This window comes from Pan paniscus, chromosome 18 (genome assembly GCF_029289425.2).
Source record: "Pan paniscus chromosome 18, NHGRI_mPanPan1-v2.0_pri, whole genome shotgun sequence".
NCBI lineage: Eukaryota > Metazoa > Chordata > Mammalia > Primates > Hominidae > Pan > Pan paniscus.
In genome coordinates this window covers 85251752-85276055 of record NC_073267.2, presented here as the reverse complement: position 1 = coordinate 85276055, position 24304 = coordinate 85251752, and the positions used below count along the sequence as shown (strand labels likewise).

The 24304-nt window shown below is 46.5% G+C and overlaps 2 protein-coding genes across 3 annotated transcripts in view; both read left to right on the top strand.

The window, feature by feature from the left end:
• The first annotated feature begins 1286 nt into the window (after positions 1-1286).
• Positions 1287-19912, top strand: TMEM231 (transmembrane protein 231). 2 transcript variants are annotated; one of them, XM_008954913.6, is made up of 7 exons: positions 1969-2246; positions 2344-2513; positions 12385-12513; positions 12844-12987; positions 15549-15630; positions 16767-16872; positions 18044-19912. In XM_008954913.6, exons 1-7 carry the CDS (start codon positions 2108-2110, stop codon positions 18222-18224), a joined length of 951 nt encoding a protein of 316 aa, XP_008953161.1. In that variant the 5' UTR covers positions 1969-2107; the 3' UTR covers positions 18225-19912. The 2 variants fall into 2 exon arrangements, with proteins under 2 accessions (XP_057155952.1, XP_008953161.1); XM_057299969.2 differs by having other exon boundaries at positions 1287-2513.
• Positions 19913-20055: 143 nt separating this feature from the next.
• CHST5 (carbohydrate sulfotransferase 5) overlaps positions 20056-24304 on the top strand; it is a 65883-nt gene continuing 61634 nt past the window's right edge. The window contains exon 1 of the mRNA XM_063597775.1: positions 20056-23104. The gene's annotated coding sequence lies outside the window, so the exon portion shown is untranslated. The remainder of the gene's footprint in view (positions 23105-24304) is intronic.

The following is a 24304-nucleotide window of genomic DNA, read 5'->3' as shown; positions in this document are numbered from 1 at the left end:
ACCAATGTACATCTTACACGTATTGATTGATGTCTTATGTCTCCCTAAATGTATAAACTCAAGTTATACCCTGTCCACCTTGGGCGTATGTCATCAGGACCTCCTGAGGCTGTGTCACAGGCATGTCCTTAACCTTGGCAAAATAAATTTCTAAGTTGATTGAGACTTGTCTCAGATACATTTTGGTTTACACTACTGACATGCTGTCATTAGAGTGACTTTTCCAAATCACAAAGCTTATCATGTCTTTCCGCTTAAATGTCACTTTACTGACCCTTTAACAAATTTACTTATATTTAAATATTTTGTATTTATTTTTTTAGAGACAAGGTCTCCTTCTGTCTCCCAGCCTGGAGTGCAGTGGTGCATTCATGGCTCACTGCAGCCTCCTGGGCTCAAGCCTTCCTCCTGCCCAGGCCTCCCGAGTAGCTGGACCTACAGGCATGAGCCACTGTGCTCAGCCACTCAGGACCTTTTTGTTGTTGTTGTTGTTGTTGTTTGAGATGGAGTCTTGCTGTCACCCAGGCTGGAGTCCAATGTGTGATCTCCGCTCACTGTAATCTGCGCCTCCCGTGTTCAAGTGATTCTCCTGCCTCAGCCTCCAGAGTAGCTGGGATTACAGGCACCCGCCACCATATCTGGCTAATTTTTGTACTTTTAGTAGGGATGAGGGTTCACCATGTTGGCCAGGCTGGTCTTGAACTCCTGACCTCAGGTGATCCGCCCACCTTGGCCTCCCAAAGTGTTGGGATTACAGGCGTGAGCCACCGTGCCCAGCCATTCACGGCCATTTGATGAAGAAATTGGCTGTGGACCATAGATTTTTTTAAAAAGTCCTTCTACCATGTTCGAAATATTGGTTGGGGGCGGTGGGGGGGGTGTAGGCATTCAATTAAGCAATAAGCCAGTGATCTTTGGGGAGGACCATATATTCCTGTAAAACTCGCGGCTGAGCTGTACCCAACACAGGGTTAACGAAGTGCATCAGAGCTTTGTAGTAATTCCACTCTGTCCGTGGAAGAGCCAGGGGATTTGTGTTTCCGTGTCTGTCTTGCATGGGAGCATAGTGGAAGCAACAGAAAATCTGGGGGCAAAAGCACCTGGCTTTGATCTCAGCCCAGGACCAGGTCCAGGACCACGGCCAGGCTTGTGACTGACTGGACTTCAGTAGGAACCACACTGGGGTTAACAGATGACACAAAAGCAGGTGTTTGTTCTGTGCGGGAGACGCGCTAGGGGAGAAGAAAAGGCACACACACAGTACCTTTAAGGGTAAGCAAGCTTTATCCCACGTAAATGGCAATGCAGATATTATAATAAGCAAATTAATATAATAAGCAGATTGATATAATAAGCAAATCGCAATGGGAAGAGGAGAAGGAAAAAGACATATATATATATTTACACTCACCAGACTATGGAGGATTCACCTCCAGACTGGGAAGAAACGGCCTGGGCTCCAGAGCCGGCCACTCGTCAGTGCACAGACGAGGAGAGATCTCATGAAGCTTTTTGGCATGGTCTGGTACCCTAGATCTTTTTGTAACATGTTGTCTAGCATGAGGCCCAGTCACGAGGGCCCTTTGCGACTGGGCTCAAGGAACACAAAAAGGTCAACTTGTTTTTGCATTGTTGTTTTTCAATAACTGACGAATAGGGACAAACTGAAATAGAGATTTCTCCGAAAGAGCGCTGGATGAACGCCTCAAGGGGCTCCCACAACCTGTTTAGGGACTTGACCATTGTTTGTGTCCATGTCAGTTGAAATTTAAATATTTAGTTTTTCCTCCTCAGTGTTCAAGTCAACTTTTATGGGCATCTTATTTTACACAAATGTTAACACAGACAACAGCCACGACTCTGGTCCACGGAAACGTTCTATCGCCGCCCAGCCTTTACGCAAACGTACACAGCTCGAAAAGCTAGGCCGACCGTCCCCGGCAGCGCCACGCCCGCTAACCCCGCCCCCGCCACTGGCTCCTTTCGGTGCGGCCTTGCTATTGGCTCCTTTCTGTGAGCCGTCTGTTGCCGTGGAGACCGAGGCGATGGCAACCAGGAGAAGCCAAACTTGGTCCCCCGGCTCGCGGAGTGCCTGCGAGCGGTGCTCATGGCGCTCTATGAGCTCTTCTCTCACCCGGTCGAGCGCAGCTACCGCGCGGGGCTCTGCTCCAAAGCCGCGCTGTTCCTGCTGCTGGCCGCTGCGCTCACGTACATCCCGCCGCTGCTGGTGGCCTTCCGGAGCCACGGTGAGCCTGCCCCGGCCGCTATGCCACGAGGCTCCCCAGGCGCGCTCGGCCAGGGCCGGCCTCCCTAACCGCCTCCCTACCGCCCTCTTTAACTCAGGGTTTTGGCTGAAGCGGAGCAGCTACGAGGAGCAGCCGACCGTGCGCTTCCAACACCAGGTGCTGCTCGTGGCCCTGCTCGGACCCGAAAGCGGCGGGTTCCTCGCCTGGAGCACGTTCCCCGCCTTCAACCGGCTGCAAGGGGATCGCCTGCGCGTCCCGCTCGTTTCGGTGCGTGGTTCCCGCCTGGGCCTGGGGCAGAGTCGGGGATGGGGTGGGGATGGGGACTGGAATGAGGATGTGGGGCGAGCGGCCCCGGCCCTGGGGACCCCAGCTTTGATCCTAAGGACTCGCGAACCCGCAAAGGTGGCGTTTCATCTCCTAGGACCTAGGGAATCGATCTTCTGTTTCATTCTGCTTCTCCCAGATGTCCCCGGCCCCAAAAAAGTTAGCCACGCTGTCAGCGTGTGCGCCCTGACACAGAGTCCAGAAGTGTGGGGGCAGCCTGTGTCTGCCCGGGTCACACCCGCGGGCCTGGCCTGATGGAGGGTGTTTGTGAAAGTCCATTTAGGAGCCTGGAAGGCCGCGCGCTGTTAATGTAGATAACCCCATTCTGTCGCGGCGTTTCTGCATCACACCACTATAGGAACGGAAAGGGCAGCATTTTTATGCAGACCTGACCCCTGGAAACCGAGGCGCTGATTGGTTAAGCGGCCTTCCCAGAACGCGCTGTGGCCGAGTCACGCCTCCCTGGGTTTGTCCCATTGGAGACTGCGCCATCCTGAAGCTGTCGGGATGAAATTGAAGCATGTTACTGTCTGTAATTTATTTATTTATTTTTAAATTTTTTCATCAGTAGAGCGCTGAGAGGAATCTGTAATTTAGTATTTGCTTTGAGATAAGCGAATGCTTCCTTTGTAGTCACTCCTTTTCACTCATTTTCTGAAAACGTTTTCCTTTAGAAGTATGAAACTTCTGGTTTTTCTTCTTTCAAATTTGAATCTCTTCAAACATATCTACGATGATTGCCCTACAAGCCAACCTTGTATAGCTGAGGAGAAAAGAAAATCAGACTTGTTCCCAGCAACTAAATAAAATTATTTTTAAAAATCCGATTGGTCATATAAATAACTGCAAAAAAAATAGTAATAGGTTGATGCAAAAGTCATTGCGGCTTTTGCCATTAAAAGTAACGACAAAAAACCGGAATTACTTTTGCACCAACCTAATATGATTCAGGTTACTTTTCTCCTATTATTACTTTATAAATGTTCTTACATTCTGGTTACAAAAGTGCATGCTCATTCTAAAATATGATAAGAGTTACAGGTAGATATAATGACAGAAATTGAAGGCTCAGTTTTGTATATGTATCAATACTTATTAATCAGCCGTATTCTTTTTTAGGTTTGCTTTGACTTTAGGTTGCTTAGGGACAACATTTCTTTTTTTCTTTTCTTTTCTTTTTTTTTTTTCCTTTTCTTTTTTCTTTTCTTTTTTTTTTTTTTTTTTTTGAGACACAGTCTTGTTCTGTTGCCCAGGCTGGAGTGCAGTGCTGCAATCTCTGCTCACTGCAACTCTGCCTCCTGAGTTCAAGCAATTCTCGTGCCTTAGCCTCCCGAGTAGCTGGGATTACAGGCTAATTTTTGGATTTTTAGTAGAGAAGGGGTTTCACTATGTTGGCCAGGCTGGTCTCGAACTCCTGACCTCAGGTGATCCACCCGCCTTGGTCTCCCAAACTGCTGGGATCATAGGTGTCAGCCACTGTGCCCGGCCTAGGGACAATATTTCAATGAACAAGGTTTTGACTAAATCTTATGCCTTTAAACGTCAAATTTTGAGGAATTGGAATAGCAGCTCTTTGATGAAATTGTATAAGTACATAGAAAACTAAGCAAATAATTATTAACTGCAGGGAAATGAAAAGTAAGGAAAACTGAGAACCAAAATGTTATCAGAGTTGTGAATAGGATTGACATAGTCTTAATTATATGAACACTGAATGTTGACTAAAAAGAGATTTTAACTCTATTGGGGGTAATGAGAAAGGTATTGAGTATGTGATAGGGGATGGTGGGAGGAACTGGGGGAGAGAAGAAGCTAAATCATCTTTCCTTGTGGGAACTCAATAGAGAATGCCTAAAACTGAGAAACTGAGAATTTTCAATGCAAATGTTATCTCAAGACCTGGAGATACATTTCTAAATGATCAGGTAAATGAGATAAAAATATTTGCAGCCAGAAATGATAGCTCACACCTGTAATCCTAGCACTTTGGAAGGCTGAGGCAGGAGGATTGCTTGAGCCCAGGAGTTCAAGGCCAGTGTGGGCAACATAGCAAGACCCCACATTTCAAAAAAATAAAAATTAAAAAGAAATAGAGAAGTGGTACAATTTGCCCTAGCTTTTCTTTTTTCTTTTTCTTTTCTTTTTTGCAACAGAGTTTCACTCTGTCAGCCAGGCTGGAATGCAGTGGCACAATCTCAGCTCACTGCAACCTCTGCCTTCTGGGTTCAAGCAATCCTCTCGCCTCAGCCTTCCAAGTAGCTGGGACTGCAGGCATGCACCACCACTCCGGGCTAACTTTTTTGTGTTTTTTAGTGGAAACAGGGTTTCACCATGTTGGCCAGGCTGGTCTAGAACTCCTCAACTCTGGTAATACACTCACCTCAGCCTTTCAAAGAGCTGGGATTACAGGTGTGATTACAAGTGTGAGCCACTGCTTTGAAGTGAACAGAGTCTGGACTGGAACTCAGTATTTCTTATGCTATATCTTAAAATCTTAGCCCTTATTGCAACAAACTACTTTTATTTTCTAACTTTGAACATAGAGCCAGACTGACGTCACTCTATCCAGGAAACTGTCCAGAAGGCAAAGGAAACAGTGGTTGTTGATTAAGGTTGGACCAAGTGCTGGGAGGTGGCTTTGCAGTGGCTAATAGGGGGAAATGCTGAAGTCACAAACAGCCTTGCTTCTGCTTTGGTCAGCTCATCCTGGACAGCGTCTCTAAGCTCCCTACATGTTTGATGCTTTGGAAGTCTAGTTTTTGTTGTTTTTAATGAGAGAAGAGAAAAGCAGAGTGACTTTTTCCCCTCAAGCCTCAAGGAGGCTGACATAGCTCTTGAAGGCATGTGTGGACCCAGAGAATACAGGGACTGAAGGTTATAGAAGGATTCCGGAGGATGAGTGGAGAGTACCGTGTTTCTAAGACACCTGTTTTTTCTCATCCCTGAAATCAGTGTCTTCCTGTCTGTGGTTATCAACTGTTGGCAAGGAGGCAGGTATGGCATAGTTCTCATTGCTTACACCTGTGCCGGCATCAAAACATGCAGAAGGGGCATCATTTCTGTGTAAGAGGTAGGTGTTAGAAAAATAAAAATGCAATTAAAAAGAAGGGGCATCAGCAACCTCAGAGGAAACCCCAGAGACAGTAGTAGAACATTTTTTTAACCCCTGAATTGAATGGAGAGCAAGTAAGGGAAAGTTTGAGAGGCTTTTAAAAACAGGAAAGCTCTCCATAATTTCAAAGTCTGCTTAAGGGCCCAGACCAATGGCTTTTAGTTTCTTTTATGAATTGTTTGTTTGTTTGTTTGTTTGTTTTGAGACAGGGTCTCACTCTGTCACCCAGACTGGAGTTCAGTGGCGCAATCTTGGCTCACTGCAGCCTCCGCCCCCCAGGTTCAAGAGATTCTCCTGCCTCAGCCTCCCAAGGAGCTGGATTACAGGCTCCTGCCACTACGCCTGGCTCATTTTTGTATTTTTAGTATAGACGAGGTTTTACCATGTTGGCCAGGCTGGTCTCGAACTCCTGAGCTCAAGTGATCTGCCTGCCTCGGCCTCCCAAAGTGCTAGGACTATAGGCATGAGCCACCATGCCCGGCTGAATTTTTGTTTTTTGTTTTTGTTTTTCTTTTAATGCTGTATCACCAACATGTTTGATGGCACAAAGGACAAAGTTGCATAGAAAAGTATGGATATTGTTGACTGAGTTAAAGTGTTACTCAAAAGGATGAGGATGTAAAGAAGTTTTAGGAATCCCTGAATCAATTTATTTTGCCTATATTTTTCTTTCTTTTCTTTTCTTTTCTTTTTTTTTTTTTTGAGATGAAGTCTCACTCTGTTGCCCAGGCTGGAGTGCAGTGGCGCAATCTCTTCTCACTGCAACCTCCGCCTCCTGGGTTCAAGCAATTCTCCTGCCTCAGCCTCATGAGTAGCTGGGATTACAGGCAGGCACCACCACAGCCGGCTGATTTTTGTATTTTTAGTAGAGACGGGATTTCATCATGTTGGTCAGGCTGGTCTCGAACTCCTGACCTCAGGTGATCCACCCACCTCGGCCTCCCAAAGTGCTGGGATTACAGGCGTGAGCCACTGCCCCAACCTATTTTGCTTATATTTTTCTAAGTAAATAAACATGATATCTGTGTAAATATGTCTAAATCTAAAAGCTCTTTTAGTAACTTTTTAAAAAGTAAGTGATTAGAAAAGTATCATAGTTTAATTGGAAATATTTTTCTTTTATCAGTGGTATATAAAATAATGGTTCATTTTATAAGTAATGGTATCTTAGATTGAAATACAAGGCTGAGCACTGTGGCTCATGCCTATAATCTCAGCACTTTGGGAGGCTAGCCCCTTGAGCTCAGGAGTTCCAGACCGCCTAGGCAACATAGTGAGGCCCTACTACAAAAAATTTAAAAATTAGCCAGGGGTAGTGGTGAATGCCTATAGTCCCAGCTACTCAGGAGGCTGAGGTGGGAGGATCACTTGAGCCTGAGAGGTCAAGGCTGCAATGAGCTGTGATCATGCCACTGCACTCTAGCCTTTTTTGACCCTGTATCAAGAAAAAAAGAAATAGAAAAAAAAAGAAATACAGGTAGAAAGGTGGAAAGGAACCATGAAGTGGCAGTTTCTGCTTTGCTAGAGACCCAAAACTGGTGCCAAAGAGTATTTTTAGCTTAAAAAGAAAGGAGCACCCGGTGATGACAAGTATATGGTGAAACAGACACTGGTATAAACTAGGAAATTAACCTTTAATAAAAGAATATGGGCCGGGCGCAGTGGCTCACGCCTGTAATCCCAGCACTTTGGGAGGCCGAGGCGGGTGGATCACCTGAGGTAGGGAGTTCTAGACCAGCCTGGCCAACATGGTGAAACCCCGTCTCTACTAAAAACACAAAAATTAGCCGGGTGTGATGGCGGGTTCCTGTAATCCCAGCTGTTCGGGAAGCTGAGGCACGAGAATTGCTTGAACCCGGGAGGCGGAGATTGCAGTGAGCTGAGATTGCACCACCCGTACTCCAGCCTGGGCAACAGAGCCAGACTGCATCTCAAAAAAAAAAAAAAAGAATACGACTTAAATGAATGAAATGTACGCAAACAAAACAGAAACTAAACAAAATTCCAACAAACCGTCAGATGTTGGGAATTCCTGACGGGGAAAAAAGTCACACATCAGGATACTCTGGAAACAATGGCACTTTAATTTCTGGCAATTCCTGCAGTCAGGTGGTGTGCTGGTTATGAGGTATTGTCTCAGCTCCAAACCCACCCTCCTACGCTCAGCTTCCAGGTTCCTGCTGAGATGCTGGAAAGCACCTTCTTCCCCTGCAGCTTCCTGTTAGGTTCTGCCAATAGGAGGCATGATGAGCCTTGTTCTGGGAGTGCAAAAAAAAAAAAAAATGAAACCAGTCACCACTGCCAGGGTGAACCACTGTGGATGACACAAACAGGGACAACCAGCAAACAGGAAGGAGCAAGACGCCTCTCCTACCGGCTTCCAGGTTCCCTCTAGTGCATCCTTCCTCCAAGCTCAGAGGTCCTGGCCCCATCTGGGCTGCGGTCCCTTCTTGAAGTCTGAGGCTCAGCTCTTCGAGGCCTCTTCCCTGAACCTCTAAGTTCTATCAGTCCCACCCGCTTCCCCTTCTTCTCTAGTCCTAGGTGTGGGAAATGTTCCCTGCAGCTACTATCTCTGTGTTGCTGGGATATCCCCTTTTTACGTCTTCAGTCCTCTAATACCTATGGGACTATTTATTCCCTATGTTAAATTCCCTCTGGCCAGGTGCGGTGGCTCATGCCTGTAATCCCAGCACTTTGGGAGGCTGAGGCGGGCAGATCACCCAAGGTCAGGAGTTTGAGAATAGCCTGGCCAACACGGTGAAACCCCATCTCTACTAAAAATGCAAAAATTAGCTGGGTGTAGTGGCGCACACCTGTAATCCCAGCTAGTCAGGAAGCTGAGGCAGGAGAATCACTTGAACCTGGGAGGTGGAGGTTGCGGTGAGTGGCGATTGTGCCACTGCACTCCAGCCTGGGCAACAGAGTAAGACTTCGTCTCAAAAAAAAAAAAAATTCCCTCTGACTCTGCTCAGTACATGCGTGTGGATTTCATGTATATCTCTAAAGGGTTATCCTCCTTTAACCATGAGAAATCTTTTCAGTTAGAATTCTTATGAGCTATTATAGAAGAGCCCTGAATCAGGAGTCAGCAAACCAAGATCCTTGTCCCACAAGGTCCTAGTCCCAATTCTGTCACTGGGTTTCATAACCTCACCCTCAACTTATCTATCCGTATACAGGGCATGAGAGTACCCACATCTCTCCTGGGATATGCAGAGGAATCACGTGGGACAATGAATGGATATAAAAATTGTTCCAAAGCCTGTATATACGTTGTAGATATAAGGTGGTGGTGTGATGTGTGAATTCTCTTGGCTAAGTACCAGTTGGAGGTTAGATAGTGACCTAGAATTTGTGTTAAAGAAGTAGTAGCCTTTGAATGCCTGCCTTTGTTAGCTATTGCACATATGTTAAACTTACTTTCAACTAAATGGAATTAAATAATTGATTTATTCAGTGGTCCAAGTGATAACAGAGGAGCACAGCCAAACTTCGCCAGCCCCAGGAGGGTGAGAGTCCAGCTTGGTGACAGGTCATTTGTGGGAGACACATCCTTTCCATCGAAACTTCTCTCCCCACTCTCTCCACCCTGCTCTCCTTCTCACCCACTCTGCCAGATGCATTGACCCCACGGGTACCTAGAGCACATGTACCTGATTAGCCTGGATCCCTCCTCTCTGAGATGTTCCTGCACCCCATCACTTCACTTCCTTCAGGACTCCAACAAGTTGGGTCATCCTGAATATTTAAAAATTTCTGTTAAATTCTTTTTGGGTTTTTTTGTTGTTTGTTTGAGATAGAGTCTTGCTCTGTCACCAGGCTGGAGTGCAGTGGCATGATCTCGGCTCACTGCAACCTCCACCTTCTGGGTTCAAGCGATTCTCCTGCCTCAGCCTCCCTAGTAGCTGGGATTACAGGTGCGCGCCACCATGCCTAGCCAATTTTTGTATTTTTAGTAGAGGCAGGGTATCGCCATGTTGCCCAGGCTGCTCTCGAACTCCTGAGCCCAAGCAATCCACCCACCTGGGCCTCCCAAAGTGCTGGGATTATAGGCATAAGCCACCACGCCTGGCCAATTTCTGTTAAATTTTACCTTCATTATTCTCTAATTTTAGCCTGCTTTATTTCTGTCAGTGGCACTTGTCACTGTTTTCTACATTGTCCATCGGGAATGTATGCCCCATTAGGATGGGGACTTTGTCTATTTTGTTTACCATTATAGTCTCATTATTTGAAATAGTGCCTGGCGTGTTTCCAAAAAGTACGTAACAGATCAATGAGTGAATTTAACAAGTAGACACTATTGATGGTGTTGTGCCAAATCTGTCCCCCCCAAACTTGTAATGGAAGGATGTGCACAGGCAAGTATACAGACGTAGATACCTGGTGCTGCTGTTTTTCAGGAAGATTTGTCCAACCTGCTGTCTTCATTTGGAATTTTTAAAATAATTTTAGACATTTTGGTCCTAAAAAGAGGACCAGATTTGAAGTCACCTGATCTCAAATCCTGTCTTCACCATTACTTGCTGTACCTCTGATAAATGCCCTAATCTCACTCATCCTTGATTTTGTCATCTGTGTAATGGGAAAATACTTGTTCTGCCTGCCTGGGGCTTTACATTTATTGTAAAGATCAAAGGAAATGAGCTTTTCCCCCTCCCACAGTGTGTTGGAGTCTGGATTCTTCTGGCAGTTGTCTCCTGGCCACTATCCTCTGTTGCAAGTTGAGAAATGTGATCTTTTCTTCCTGTCCAACCCTAAAGATCTAGAAGGTGTGGATCCATCACAGAGAGTTACATAACATTTTCTACCCAGATCCCAATTGAAGAAAATCCACAGGAGACAAGGCAGGCTCTTTTATTTATTTTTTATTTTATTTTTTTGAGATGGAGTCTCGCTCTGTCACCAGGCTGGAGTGCAGTGGCAAGATCTTGGCTCACTGCAACCTCCAACTTCCTGGTTCAAGCGATTCTCCTGCCTCAGCCTCCTGAGTAGCTGGGATTACAGGCACGTGCCACCACTCCCAGCTAATTTTTGTATTTTTGGTAGAGACGGGGTTTCACCATGTTGGCCAGGATGGTCTCGATCTTCTGACCTCATGATCCGCAAGGCAGGCTCTTTTCATCCTACCTATAATGACTTGTCCATCATTGCCTCAGTAACTTGATCATCAGCCCTGGTAGCAGATATCCCTCCCCGAAGCTGATGAAACAGGGCAGAGAGGAAGTATCCAAGAGAAAAGGGAGGGAGGTTTCTCTAAAACAAGACCTAAGAGAAGGAACATTATTGTCTAGAAAGAAAGAAATAATTGAAAGTTTCTGAAAATTGAGATTTCTTCATTTCAAATGACCTTCTTAGCCTGAAAAAGCACACACACAAAAAATCTCTTCCTTATGTAATAGTAATGGTGGGAATCAAAATGAACCCATAGATGGTGGATCCAGATGGGAATGCTGCTACACGATAGTAGAATCGTTCTGGGAATCTACAGTGGGAAAGGATCAGTTGTAGCAAAAAGATCCAGAGTTGTGCAGAGGGACCATGTCAGCAGTGATCACTTTTCAGTAACCATGCTTTCCTGATCATCATTTTAGCATCACTGTTTGGCAAGACTGTGGATGGTAGGAGTGGATACCAGTTTTTTTTCACTGCCTACATATGCTTCATAAGCTGTATTTTGTCTTTTTTCCTCTACAGACCTCTGTCTTCTTTCCTTTCATGCCCGTAATTTATCACATAGATATGGTTTTAATGCTTTGCTGATTTGACATAGCTTCCTTTTTCATTTCATTGATTGCTACTAAAAGATGCACAAGGCTTTCAGGTCCTCACACGAATGATGAGATAAGATACAACATCAAGAATCTGAAGCAAAGACACTCGTGGTTTCAGAATCTATAAACAGAGTTTGGTAAGGCCGGGTGCGGTGGCTCACGCCTGTAATCCTAGCACTTTGGGAGCCTGAGGTAGGCGGATCACCCGAGGTCAGGAGTTCAAGATCAGCCTGGCCAACATGGTGAGACCCAGTCTCTACTAAAAATAAAAAAATTAGCTGGGCATGGTGGTGGGCACTTGTAATCCCAGCTCCTCAGGAGGCTGAGGCAGGACAATTCCTTGACCCTGGGAGGCGGAGGTTGTAGTGAGCCGTGATTGCGTCACTGCACTCCAGCCTGGGCGATAGAGTTAGACCCCGGCTCAAAAAAAAACAACAAAAAATAGAGCTTGGTGATTTTCTGTTGAGTTTGAGTTTGTTGGAGGAATGCATTATGATTAGGATTAGGTGTTTTTCTATTTTAACAAGTTGACTTCTAGAGACATAGAAGACTATTCTGACATGCTACTTAAATTTTCCATACAAATTCAGGCATATTTATAAAAAAGAAAAAAATATCAGTGCAAAATAAGCAAGATCACATGAGACAACTGAAAGGCACAAATACTATCCAGATTTTTTTGTTATTGCCCATTTATTTTGGCCAGTGAACATTTGAAAGGCCCAGATATGAAGTTCAGGGACCATGCACTTTGTGTCTCTCCCCAGTATTAATGCACTTACATCTATCTGCCTTTCTCTTTTAGTGGAGGAGATAATGCCTGTTGTGTACAGCAAGACAGTGGGTCATTGTGTATGTACAGAAGTGATGTGGATTCCTCCCAGACTCATTAGTGACCAGGGCTGCTGGGCCTGTTTGGGTTTCCTAGACTAGAGAAGAAGACAGGAACCAGGATGGGAAGACGGACATGTTACATTTTAAGCTGGAGCTTCCCCTGCAGTCCACGGAGCACGTTCTCGGTGTGCAGCTCATCCTGACTTTCTCCTATCGATTACACGTGAGTCAGTCCGCTGGGAGGCTGTCCTCTCCCTTGTGTCTTTTGAGTAGACCAGAGTCCTTCTTCTGATTTCTAGAAGACCTGCACTCTAGCAGGCCCTCTTCCCCGTGTAGTTTGGGATTTAACTTAGGCCAATGGAATGGTTTTCACTAGTCATATTAACTGACATGGGCTATTAATAGCTCAGAACGTTCTAGGCAGTGTTTCCTGCATGGCTACGCTAGGTATGTGAGGGCCTCTTAGGTTTCAGCCACGACAGGTGACTCTTAGCACCCAGAGCCCTTCAGATCTGATGGCGGTTGGTATTGTTGGTCCTTCTAATGATTTCAGAGGATGGTGACCCTCGTGATGCAGAGCATGGCGTTTCTCCAGTCCTCCTTTCCTGTCCCGGGATCCCAGTTATACGTGAACGGAGACCTGAGGCTGCAGCAGAAGCAGCCGCTGAGCTGTGGTGGCCTAGATGCCCGATACAACGTAAGAGCGCTTCTCATTGTCCAGCTCCTTTGTTTCTCTGTGTTACTGTTCATTAAGTTCTTTAAAGAGGGGAATGAAAAGTAGAAATGTCAGGCCAGGCGCAGTGGCTCATGCCTGTAATCCCAGCACTGTGGGAGGCGGAGGTGGGCGGATGGATCACTTGAGGTCTGCAGTTTGAAACCAGTCTGGCCAACCTGGTGAAACCCTGTCTCTACTAAAAATACAAAAAATTAGCCAGGCGTGTGGTGCGTGCCTGTAATCCTAGCTACTTGGGAGCCTGAGGCAGGAGAATTGCTTGAACCCAGGAGGTGGAGGTTACAGTGAGCTGAGATCTCGCCACTGCACTCCAGCCTGGGCAACAGAGCAAGACTCTGTCTCAAAAAAAAAAAAGAAGAAGAAGAAAAGAAAAGTAGAAATATCATTTCTTTGTGGGTGACACCAAAGAGGGTCTCTGTAGAATTCTTGCCATGAATTTTTTCCAACTACAGAGAAGGTAAACGCATAGTTACACCTAGAAGGGAAGAGAAACAAAATCTGTGTTTGTCGAAGAACTAAATTGCTTATTGCTTTTAGGTCCACGTGGGTGCACACACACACATTGTGTCTTCCATACACACGCTTGGTCACACACAGGATGTACTCCGAAGGACACTGTAAAATGATGATGTAAAATGTTCATGTAAAGTATTTCAGAAATATTACTAGCCATAGTTTACTGAACTCATAACATATGCCACCCCTGAGTGCAGGGGTTTACCTATATCATCTCCTTTAATCATCACGGCAACCTCTGAGCTGCCCAGATTGTCCTTTCCCCGCATTCCAGCCACTTGTCCCATCACTGCCCCTGCTTGCTCCCTTCCAGCCCCCCTGGCCTTTTTGCTGTTCCTCAAACTCAAGAAGCAGCTGCCACCTCAGGGCTTTTGCTTTTGCCATTTCCTCTGCCAGGCATCCATGTGGCTTATCGGACCATGCCATTCAGGTCCCTGTTCAGATATCCCCAAGCCCAGTCCTTCTCTGACCTGCTTCTACAGTAGCAGCCCCTCCTTCCACCATTCCTCAGCCAGACTCTCCCTCCTGCCGCCTGGCCTACTCAGGATATGTGTTTGTGTGTTTATTTGTTGTCTCCCTCAGCCTTGACAGCAGTGGCATCTCAAATATTATCACATCCGTGCCTAGCACACTGCCTGGCAGATGGTAAGCTCACAGAGATACCTGTTTAAATAATGAACTCATTTTGCAGAAGACGTAACTGGGGCTTACAGTCATTAATTTTCCCAAAGGCTCAAATCTTGAAAGATAACAGAGCCTGTCTGTGTGCAGAACTCATGCATCTAATCACTCATTCCTCACTTTATTTTATCACAATGGGGACCATAGAAGTTGAGCTGAGGTACTTTAGAAAATGAAAAAGGGATGTTACCAGTTATTACAGCCATACACCCAGACTTGTAGATATATAGTGGGTTTTACTGTTGCTCTGACTATAATCAATATAAGTTGTAAAGAATAGGAAGCTGCAACATATGAAATGAATATGGCACTTTTTGTCTGAATGTCTATATATCAGATTACATTAACAGCAAGCAATTATTTCCTCCTTTAAGGGATTATATGCTTATGGTTTGCATTTTATCTATATCTCTATATTTAAAAGTGATAAAGAACTTAGCACCCAGAGAAGACCAAGAAAATGACAAAGGAGTTGGAAGTATGGTTTCTTTTTTTTGTCTTTGTGTAGGGGTTTTTATTTGTATTTTATTTTTATTTTTGAGACAGAGTCTTGGTCTGTCACCCAGGCTACAGTGGAGTGGCATGATCTCGGCTCACTGCAACCTCCGTCTCCCAGGCTTAAGAGATCCTCTGATTTCAGCCTCCTGAATAGCTGGGATTACAGCCATATGCCACCACGCCTGGCTAATTTTTGTTTTCTTTGTAGTAGAGATGGGGTTTCACCATGTTGGCCAGACTGGTCTCGAACTCCTGGTCTCAAGTGATCCATCTGCCTGGGCTTCCCAAAGTGTTGGGATTAGAGGCGTGAGCTTCCATGCCTGGCTTTTTATTTTTTTAATTTTTTTATTTTTTTTGAGAGATGAAGTCTTTCTCTGTTTCCTAAACTGGAGTGTAGTGAGTGGCATGATCATCATTGACTACGGCCTTGAACTCGTGGCCTCAAGTGGTCCTCCTGCCTCAGCCTCCCAAGTCACTGGGATTGTAGGCATGAGCCACCACACCTGGCGAAAATACGGTCTATTAAAATAATTTAAGGAATTCTTTCTCCCACTGAGATAAGGAGGGGTATTTTAAAAATAGCTTTAAAACCTATAAAACATGGACACTGACCCCTTATTTCCATCCACAGAAAGAAAGACTGAGAGTAAATGGGCTTAAATTGTTGCAAGAGAGTTTATTCATCTTTGAAGAGAAGATTATTGATACTGCAGTAGGCCACCAAGAACAAGAGGGTGCTCTGTGGGACCAGCCTGGGTGGGCAGAAGGGTAGAAGGAAAAGGGGAGGAGTCTCCCAGGTGCTCACACCACATCCTCCTCCCGTGTCCCAGATATCCGTGATCAACGGGACCAGCCCCTTTGCCTATGACTACGACCTCACCCATATTGTTGCTGCCTACCAGGAGAGGAACGGTGAGTCACAGGTAGAACCCATTCAGCCACTGCTCAGGACTTTCAAGGTTAGTGGGGGCAACAGAGACAAGCAGAACTGGAACCCTTGTGATGAAAATGTCAAAACCCGTGAATGCTCAACGATGGGAGCAAATATGCTGTCCAGGATTTGTCCTTTTCGTCCTGATCTTCAGACCTGGGACCGCCCCCACCCCTCCAGCATCCCGTGGTCCAGCAGGTTAGTGATGGTTAAATGCCATCATTATCCCACCACTGGCTTGGTGGGTTTCTCCTTTAAAAAATATAAGCCTAATTGAGTTGTTCCCCATACCACACCTATAACAGATGCCAAAGACAAATTGCTGTTCATGCTTTTCAGAGAAAAACAGAGAACGTGGGTGACTCTCCCCACATTAGCAGTCCAGCAGGAGAACAGGAGTGCCCCTGCTTCCTGCCAGAAGGCACAGTGTGCTCATTCCTTACAGAGCTCTAGGCCATGGCATGTGTGGACTCGGCACGTTTGTCTGGTCGGTGGCTGAGGTTTTCTCTAAAAGCATCTACAGTGTTACTTGGCAACCAGACATCATGGAGACTATACACAGACGTCTCACAAGGGGGACGACTGCAAATCCAGTATTGCTTACTGATTTTATGGCATATACTAGTGGCATTATTGCAATAATAGAGGGAATTTTGAAACAAAACTAGAAAACATTGCCCTACAAATCAACTATTTTTTCATTCCTTTCATTCTTTACCCTTCTGCAGATCTTTTTATACAGCCATTGTAGTGTAGAAACACATTGGGATCCAAGTTATTTTTATTTATTTAAACTTGGAATATAAATACTTCCCCACACAGCTACAAAGCTGTGATACTACTTTTAGTGGCAGTATAGTATTCCTTCAGTTAGCCATTCAGCACATGTAGAAGAAATTCTTTCCAAGTTTTTTATGTATTTTAACAAAAGTATTTTGACTATTATTTTAACAAATAATGTGTGATCAGCTTTGCACATGCAATTTCTCTTTCCTTCTGAATGATTTCTTTCAGTTCTGAAGCACAGGATAATTTCCAGGTATCAAATAATCTTTATAGCCTTCAACTGCCAGAGTCAAACAGCCATCGTGGTTAATGGTTAATGATTGCATTGCAGTTACCACCGTCCTGAATGATCCCAACCCCATCTGGCTGGTAGGCAGGGCCGCAGATGCTCCATTTGTGATTAATGCTATCATCCGATACCCTGTGGAAGTCATTTCATATCCTTTCTGTTAAAGAGTCCATGTTAAGGCTGGATGTGGTGGCTCCTGCCTATAATTTCAGCACTTTGGGAGGCCAAGGTGGGAGGATCATTTGAACCCAGGAGTTCACAACCAGCCTGGCCAAGATAGTGAGACCCTGTCTCTACCAAAAAAAAAAAAAAATTAGCCAGGCATGGTGGCATACATGTGTAGTCCCAGTCACTTGGGATGCCGAGGCAGGAGGATTGCTTGAGTCCAGGAATTCAAGGTTGCAGTGAGCGATGATTGTGCCACTGTACTCCAGCCTTGGTGACAGAGTGAGACCCTGCCTCTTAAAGCAAACAACAATTTTTAAAAAATCAATGGTAGCTCAGTTTTCAAAAAGGAATGATTCCTTAGTTGTCTCAAGTAGTAACAGACGTGGGAGGTTTTCTCTTGGAAATCATGACAGGGTTATAGCCTCATAAAAATGGCTGCGTCTTTGACATCTTAGGCTACATGACTCAAAAAATGACTGTATGTCTGCTATTCATACAGGAACAAATAATTCATGTCTTGGTCCTATTTGTTTCCAAGCAATTCTTCTAGGTAAGAATCATCCATATTTATGTCTTAATAATCATATGATATCCCTTTTATGCTAAGGTTATGTGAAACATTCTTGCCAGTCCCTGTCTGACCTAAACTTTGGTTCAATTTTGACTTAGGTCGACTAATAGAAAATGAAACCAACACCAACACTGCAGAGAAGCAAACAAAAGAGAAGGCATTTTAACTGGGGTCTTAGGAATTACAATTCCAGAGACACAAACCTAGGAACCAGCTAAATTGTGTTCCATACAGGTGCAATTAGGCAGGAGCTAAGGGTGTTCTAAGTTTACACAACTGGAAGATTTTAGAAGATGGGTGGATGGCTGGTTAACAGCTCAGCATGTCTCTAGTCCATGATCAATCTAGTTTGGCATAGTTGTCTGTTTAGGAGGTTGGTCATCAGGCTTGGTATATAAATAGCTCAAATCAAATGTGGCTGGTTTTACCATTTGGCCAAGTTCAGGTCAGCTTCCATCTGGGTGTGTACATGACAGAGGTCCTGCCTCCTTTCTAGATACCTCTGCCACAGCCAATTCCATCTTGGATTTTCTCTTCATACTTAACACCATGTGGCCCTTCACTCCTTAACTGTCCATACTTATCAGCCAGGATTCTGGGAGATGGTAAAGTTCGCCTGGGTGCAGTATGTCAGCATCCTGCTTATCTTCCTTTGGGTGTTTGAAAGAATCAAGATCTTCGTGTTTCAGAATCAGGTGGTGACCACCATCCCTGTGACAGTGACGCCCCGGGGAGACTTGTGTAAGGAGCATTTATCCTAGAAAGGCCGTTTCTGAAGACTCAGCAGGACCGTGGCTGCCTCATTGTCATCTTCTGGGAACATCTTAGGACCTTTTGAAAGAGCCCAGCGGACACCTGCGGACTTGTGTGCTTTTCCCTCAGAGACAACGGTTCTTTCCAGTTTTGCTCTACACAAGTTCCATATCTTCAGAGCTCCTGCAGAATTGTCAGGGACTGGTTTGTGGAAAGGTCTGAGAGTTCCTGGAGGCTATAATTAGCTTTTTGGGTTTTCCTTCTTTGCCTTAGCGTTGAATTTCAGGAGAAAATTGCAGTCAGTTCAGACATCTTGGAAAGAGTCCCATCTCTGGTCAAGCAGAGACTTTTCCTCTATTGAACTGAAGAACACACTGTGCATTTCTTCCTTCTGTTGTGAGCCACTCTTACTCTTTTCAGGGCTCTCTTGTGACAAACATGCCAATCACTAGCACTTTGCACCCCTGGGCTTCTCCATTTCCCATTCACAGCTTTGATTTCCAGAGCTGAGGCCTTTAACTGGAGACCTGGAGGGGCAGGGCCCAAGGGCAAGGGCCGCATTAGCACAGGCAATCAGGGAGGGCCGCTGAAGGACACTTGGACCGTCCACCTGCCCCAGCCCAACAGTCAGTCATCTGTCATCAGCTCAGCTGAGCAGCCCTGGATCCCTGCCCGACTGTGGCTGGCTCTTTGCCCTATTTTTCCCTCTATCTGTGCCCCTGGATGGCAGGCTGAAGTCAGAGGGGCTGTTTCATTCTCAGCCCCCTCAGCAGCACTGGGGGAAGAAAGCATTGTCACAACAGGTTCTTTCTGGCCCTCACCCAACAGCCTGGGCACTTGGCCCTCCTCCTCCTTGACAGCCCTCCCCCTTCCTGCAAAGGACAGGGGCGACAGGGGTTGGTATTGGGATTGGCTCCCGCTGCCTGACAACCACAAGTTTATTTGGAAGGCTAGCGGGAAGCCCAGCGGCTGGCGTTTCCCTTGACTAAGGAACAGGGTGCCCATCAGAGTGGGGCGGGCAGCTTTGGGAAGGACACAAGAAGCAGTAAGAGTGTAAAGAGGATGCTGGCCTGGGCAGGTCAGTCCAGCCTGGCCACTAGCAGAATACCAAGCAGTCCAGTGGATTACCCTCGTGGCTAGGCAAGTGTCTGCAGGAGCAGAGATGGCTGGAAGGGGCCTCTGCACACGGAAGATGGCTTGTTCAGCCCATTCACCTCCTGAGGATGCGTGCAGTCTCCTCCAAGAACACATGGAGCTGCTTCCTGATCCCAAGCAGGTCATTGCCACTGGAAGGACATGGCCCCGGTGATCCATGCTTCATGCCCACCCAGAAACACACCCCTCAGTGTGTGCCTCAGTTTACTTTGGAGATCAGTTGTCGTTTTCAGTGCTCCTTTAGGCTTACTAAAACAGTTTTGGAAACAAAGCTATTTTGAAGTATTCAAGCAGAGGAATTCCCTAACATTGACCCCCTTGTCTTTTTTTAATATTCAGGCTTTTTATATGCCTAAATTTTTTTCTTAAGATCTAAACGAAAAATAGTTTCTTGTTTAAATTCCCATAAGGCAATGAGATATGGAAAGATGACAAGATACGTATAAACATTGGTTTGCATTTTATTAAATTATTCTAATGCAAATCTTGTATAAAGAACCCATGATGTTTTGTAACTTTCTAATTAAAATGTTCAAAATGAGGCCGAGCATGGTGGTTCATTCCTTTAATCTCAACACTTTGGGAGGCCAAGGTGGGAGGATCACTTGAGCCCAGGAGCTTGAGGCTGCAGTGTGCTATGATTGCACCACTGTACTGTAGCCTGGGTGACAGAGTGAGACCCTATCTGTTTAAATAAATAAATAAATAAATAAAGTCAAAATGGAAGATCACATGTACCTTTTTCGAGGGAAAGGGTTTGGAATGGCAAAGAATAGGGAGGGCAGAGGTTGCACACACCTGTCTTTATTACTCATCTGCAGCCATGCTTTACAAGGCTCTGCCTAAAGACCTTGGAACTTCCATGAGGTCTTTGGTGAAAGTCCCCTAGTTCTTCCCCAGGTAGATGAGTTTTCAGTGGGATTCACATGCCATGTGAAATCTACGTGTTGGATAATTATGACTGTGTCTGGTGAATATGAAGTTATTTACAGACCCGATGTTGATAGTTTCTGACTCTGAATCACAGCATAGCTGCAAGAGGTAAATAAAAAGCAAGAGGCCGGGAGCAGTGGCTCACGCCTGTAATCCCAGCACTTTGGGAGGCCGAGGTGGGTGAATCACAAGGTCAGGAGATCGAGACCATCCTGGCCAACATGGTGAAACCCCATCTCCACTAAAAATACAAAAATTGGCTGGGTGTGGCGACACGTGCCTGTCATCCCAACTATTTAGTAGGCTGAGGCAGGAGAATCGCTTGAACCCTGGAGGCGGAGGTTGCAGTGAGCCGAGATTGCGCCACTGCACTCAAGCCTGGCAACAGAGCTAGACTCCGTCTCAAAAAAAAAAAAAAAAGAAAGAAAGAAGAAATATAGAGGATTTTATTAGCTCAGCTCCGACCCATAGCTAAGTTAGGGTTTGATGTTATTACTGAATATTTGGAGGCAGAAAGACTCCTGATTTTGCCAAATGATTAGTACAGTTTCGGCTTAAGTCAGATGAGACCCCCCTAATATTCCATCATGTAAGGCTAATAAAGCAATTATTTCTTTCTTTTTTTTTTTCCTTCCAACTTTTATTGTAGACTCATGGGGTATATGTATGGGTTTCGTATATAGCTAAATTGTACAACCTGGGGGTTTGGTGTACAGATTATTTCATCACCCACGTAATAAGCATAGTACCCAGTAGGTGGTTTTTCTTTTCTTTTTCTTTTTCTTTTTTTTTTTTTTTTTTTTTTTTGAGACAGTCTCACTCTGTTACCCAGGCTGGAGTGCAGCAGCATGATCTCAGCTCATTGCAGCCTCTACCTCCCAGGTTCAAGTGATTCTCCTGCCTTACCCTCCCGAGTAGCTGGGATTACAGGTGCCCACCACCATGCCTGGCTAATTTTTGTGTTTTTAGTAGAGACAGGGCTTCACCCTGGTGGTCAGGCTGGTCTCGAACTCCTGACCTCAAGTGATCCGTCCGCTTTGGCCTCCCAAAGTGCTGGGATCACAGCAGTTTGATCACAGAAGTTATTATGGTTGGCATTCTGGCACACTTCTTTCTAATCTTTTTTGTTGTATGTAACCTTTTTAGTATCATAAACAACACTTTTATAAACCTTGTGTAGAAATCCTTGTTGCTGGTTTATTTCCTTAAGATACATTCAAAAAACTTATGACCATTGTTAAGGATCTTAATTCATTGCCAAACCACAGCCAGGAAAGACTGCTAATTTCTACTCCCAGCAGCAGGGACTTCTCGTTTCAGATACCACCATGGGTTAAAGGACCTCCCAATGCTCTATCCTTTTCAGATTACTGGACTCTGCCCGTTTGTTTCTTTGTTTTTGAGATGGAGTCTCACTTTGTCACCCAGTCTGGAGTGCAATGGCCCCATCTCCGCTCACTGCAGCCTCCACCTCCGGGGTTCAAGCTATTCTCCTGTCTCAGCCTACCTAGTAGCTGGGATTACAGGCATGTGCTACCATGCACGGCTAAATTTTGTATTTTCAGTAGAGATGGGGTTTTGCCACGTTGACCAGGCTGGTCTTGAACTCCTGACCTTAAGTGATCTGCCTGCTTTGCCTCCCAAAGTGCCGGGATTACAGTCGTATGCCACCAGGCCAGGCTGACCTGTTATTTGTAAGGGGTGGGTGGGGAGCTTTTATTTACTGAAACATATCCTGTATTCATTGGAACATGTTATCAAGCCTGCGCCTCTGGGCGGAGGCTAGGGCAGGGAGGGCACAGCTCCTAAGGCCACCTGGTCTTTCAACTCCTCCCAGCTGGGACACTGCACCGGGAGGCAGCACGGATTCCTGTGTCATCAAGGTGCCTGGGTCTTGGCTTAGGGCTGAGGTTGGGGCCTTGGGAAGGGTTTGGATTCCAAGTCCCTTGGCTGCAAGGATGCCCCCAAGAGTGAGGAGGGCCAAGATTAAGATTCGACTTCCTTCACTAGGGCCTTTGTCCTCCCAGGAGCTCCCAGGTTCTCTGGCGATTGGGGGTGTGGGGAAGGGTTACAACGTTCATTTGTGGTCAGTTAGATGAGAAGTGACTCTGCCAGCGTCCTTTGACATCCCCGGCTAAAAGGTGCGCCTCTTAGAGCCCCAGCCCACCTGGGCCCTCCTGCCCTGCCCTCGGCCAGCGCCCCTCCCCGAGTCATGGCCCCTCGGTCGGGGGTGGGGAGAGGGAGCTGGGGTCAAAACCTGCTCCTTCCTTCCTTCTCCCATTTCCCTGGCTCCCGCCGGCCACCCTGGGACCGCAGCCACGTCTGAAAGCGCCTCACCAGGCAGCCCTGAAGATTGAGGGGCAGCGCCGAGGGTTGCCGGCCGGCGCGCGGGGAGTAGAGGGCGCGGGCCGCAGTGCCGGGCTCCGGAGGGAGCTCTGCGCCGGGTCCTTCCCTGTGGTAGCCCCAGGACACCCCCATCCTCAACATCCCATTCTGGGACTCCTGCCCTGTTCCCAGATTCGCTCTGCCTCCAGTCTCCAGGAGCTTCCAGTGGCTTGGTCACCCCCGACTCTTCGTCCATGCCTCTTAGAGCCCCTTTCCCGGCCTCACTGGGTGTCCCTTAATAGTCTTGGGACCTTAAGGAGCAAGTCAGCCCCTGCGGAACCTCCCAGTGAAGAGAAAGAGCTGGCTGTGCGGTGGAACTTGGAAGAGATGACGTCTGGGAGCTTTTGCTGAGCCCAGGGAGAGAGGCGTCCCTCTGGCTGCTGCTCCAGCTCGGGCAGACACGCCAAGCTTTGAGGTGCTTTGGTTCTTCATTCTCCACCGGAGGTGTCCCCACACTCGGTTGGGCTGGGGGCCGGGCCAGTGGCCCAGCTGTGACGCTCCTCTGTCCTGCACCAGAGACCTGGGTTGGCGGGAAGAGCTGGGGGTGGCTTTTCCATCAGCAACGTGGAAAGTTCATCTCCCCTGCTAGCGCTGGTTTGGAAGTGTCTTGCTGGGGCTTCGGCTGCACGCGGGAATCCTCACTGCGCAGGGCAGGGGTCGGGGTGCGGGTTCTTATTCCATACTTGGGTCTCAAAGGGTGTGACTTTCAAAAGCTCTCCATGAAATTCTTGAGAAAAAATAGCTTGGTGAGTTAATTTGCAACCAGACTCAGGGGAAGTGGAGTCGTGCCTCACTGCCTCTAGGGGCTTGATGTTAGGCTTTAGGAAAGGCCCTCTGGGCCCCAGGACAGTACAGGTGCCTAGGAAATGTTTTTTGTTTGTTTGTTTGTTTGTTTCGAGACGGAGTCTCGCTCTGTCACCCAGGCTGAAGTGCAGTGGCCTGATCTTGGCTCACTGCAACCTGTCTCCTGGGCTCAGGTGATTTCCTGCCTCAGCCTCTGGAGTAGGTGGGATTACAGACGCCCGCCACCACACCCAGCTAATTTTTGTATTTTTACTAGAGACGGTGTTTCACTATGTTGGCCAGGCTGTCCAATTCCTGACCTCAGGTGATCCGCCCCACTGAGGCTCCCAAAATGCTGGGATCAGAGGCGTGAGCCATGGCACTGGGCCCAAATTTTTGTTTTTTCAGATGGGGTCTCACTCTGTCACAGAGCCTGGAGTGCAATTGTGCCATCTCGGCTCACTGTAATCTCCACCTCCTGGGTTCAAGTGATTCTCCTGCCTCAGCCTCCCGAGTAGCTGGGATTATAGGCATGAGCCACTATGCCCAGCTAATTTTAGAGATGGGGTTTCACCATGTTGGCCAGGCTGGTCTTGAACTCCTGACCTCAGGTGATCTACCCATCTTGGCCTCCCAAAACACTGGGATTACAGGCATGAGTCACCGCACCTGGCCTAATTTTTTTTTTGTTTTTGTTTTTGTTTTTTTGAGATGGAGTTTTGCTCTTGTTGCCCAGGCTAGAGTGCAATGGCACAATCTCGGCCACTGTAACCTCTGTCTCCTGGGTTCAAGCTACTCTCCTGCCTCAGTCTCCAAGTAGCTGGGATTACAG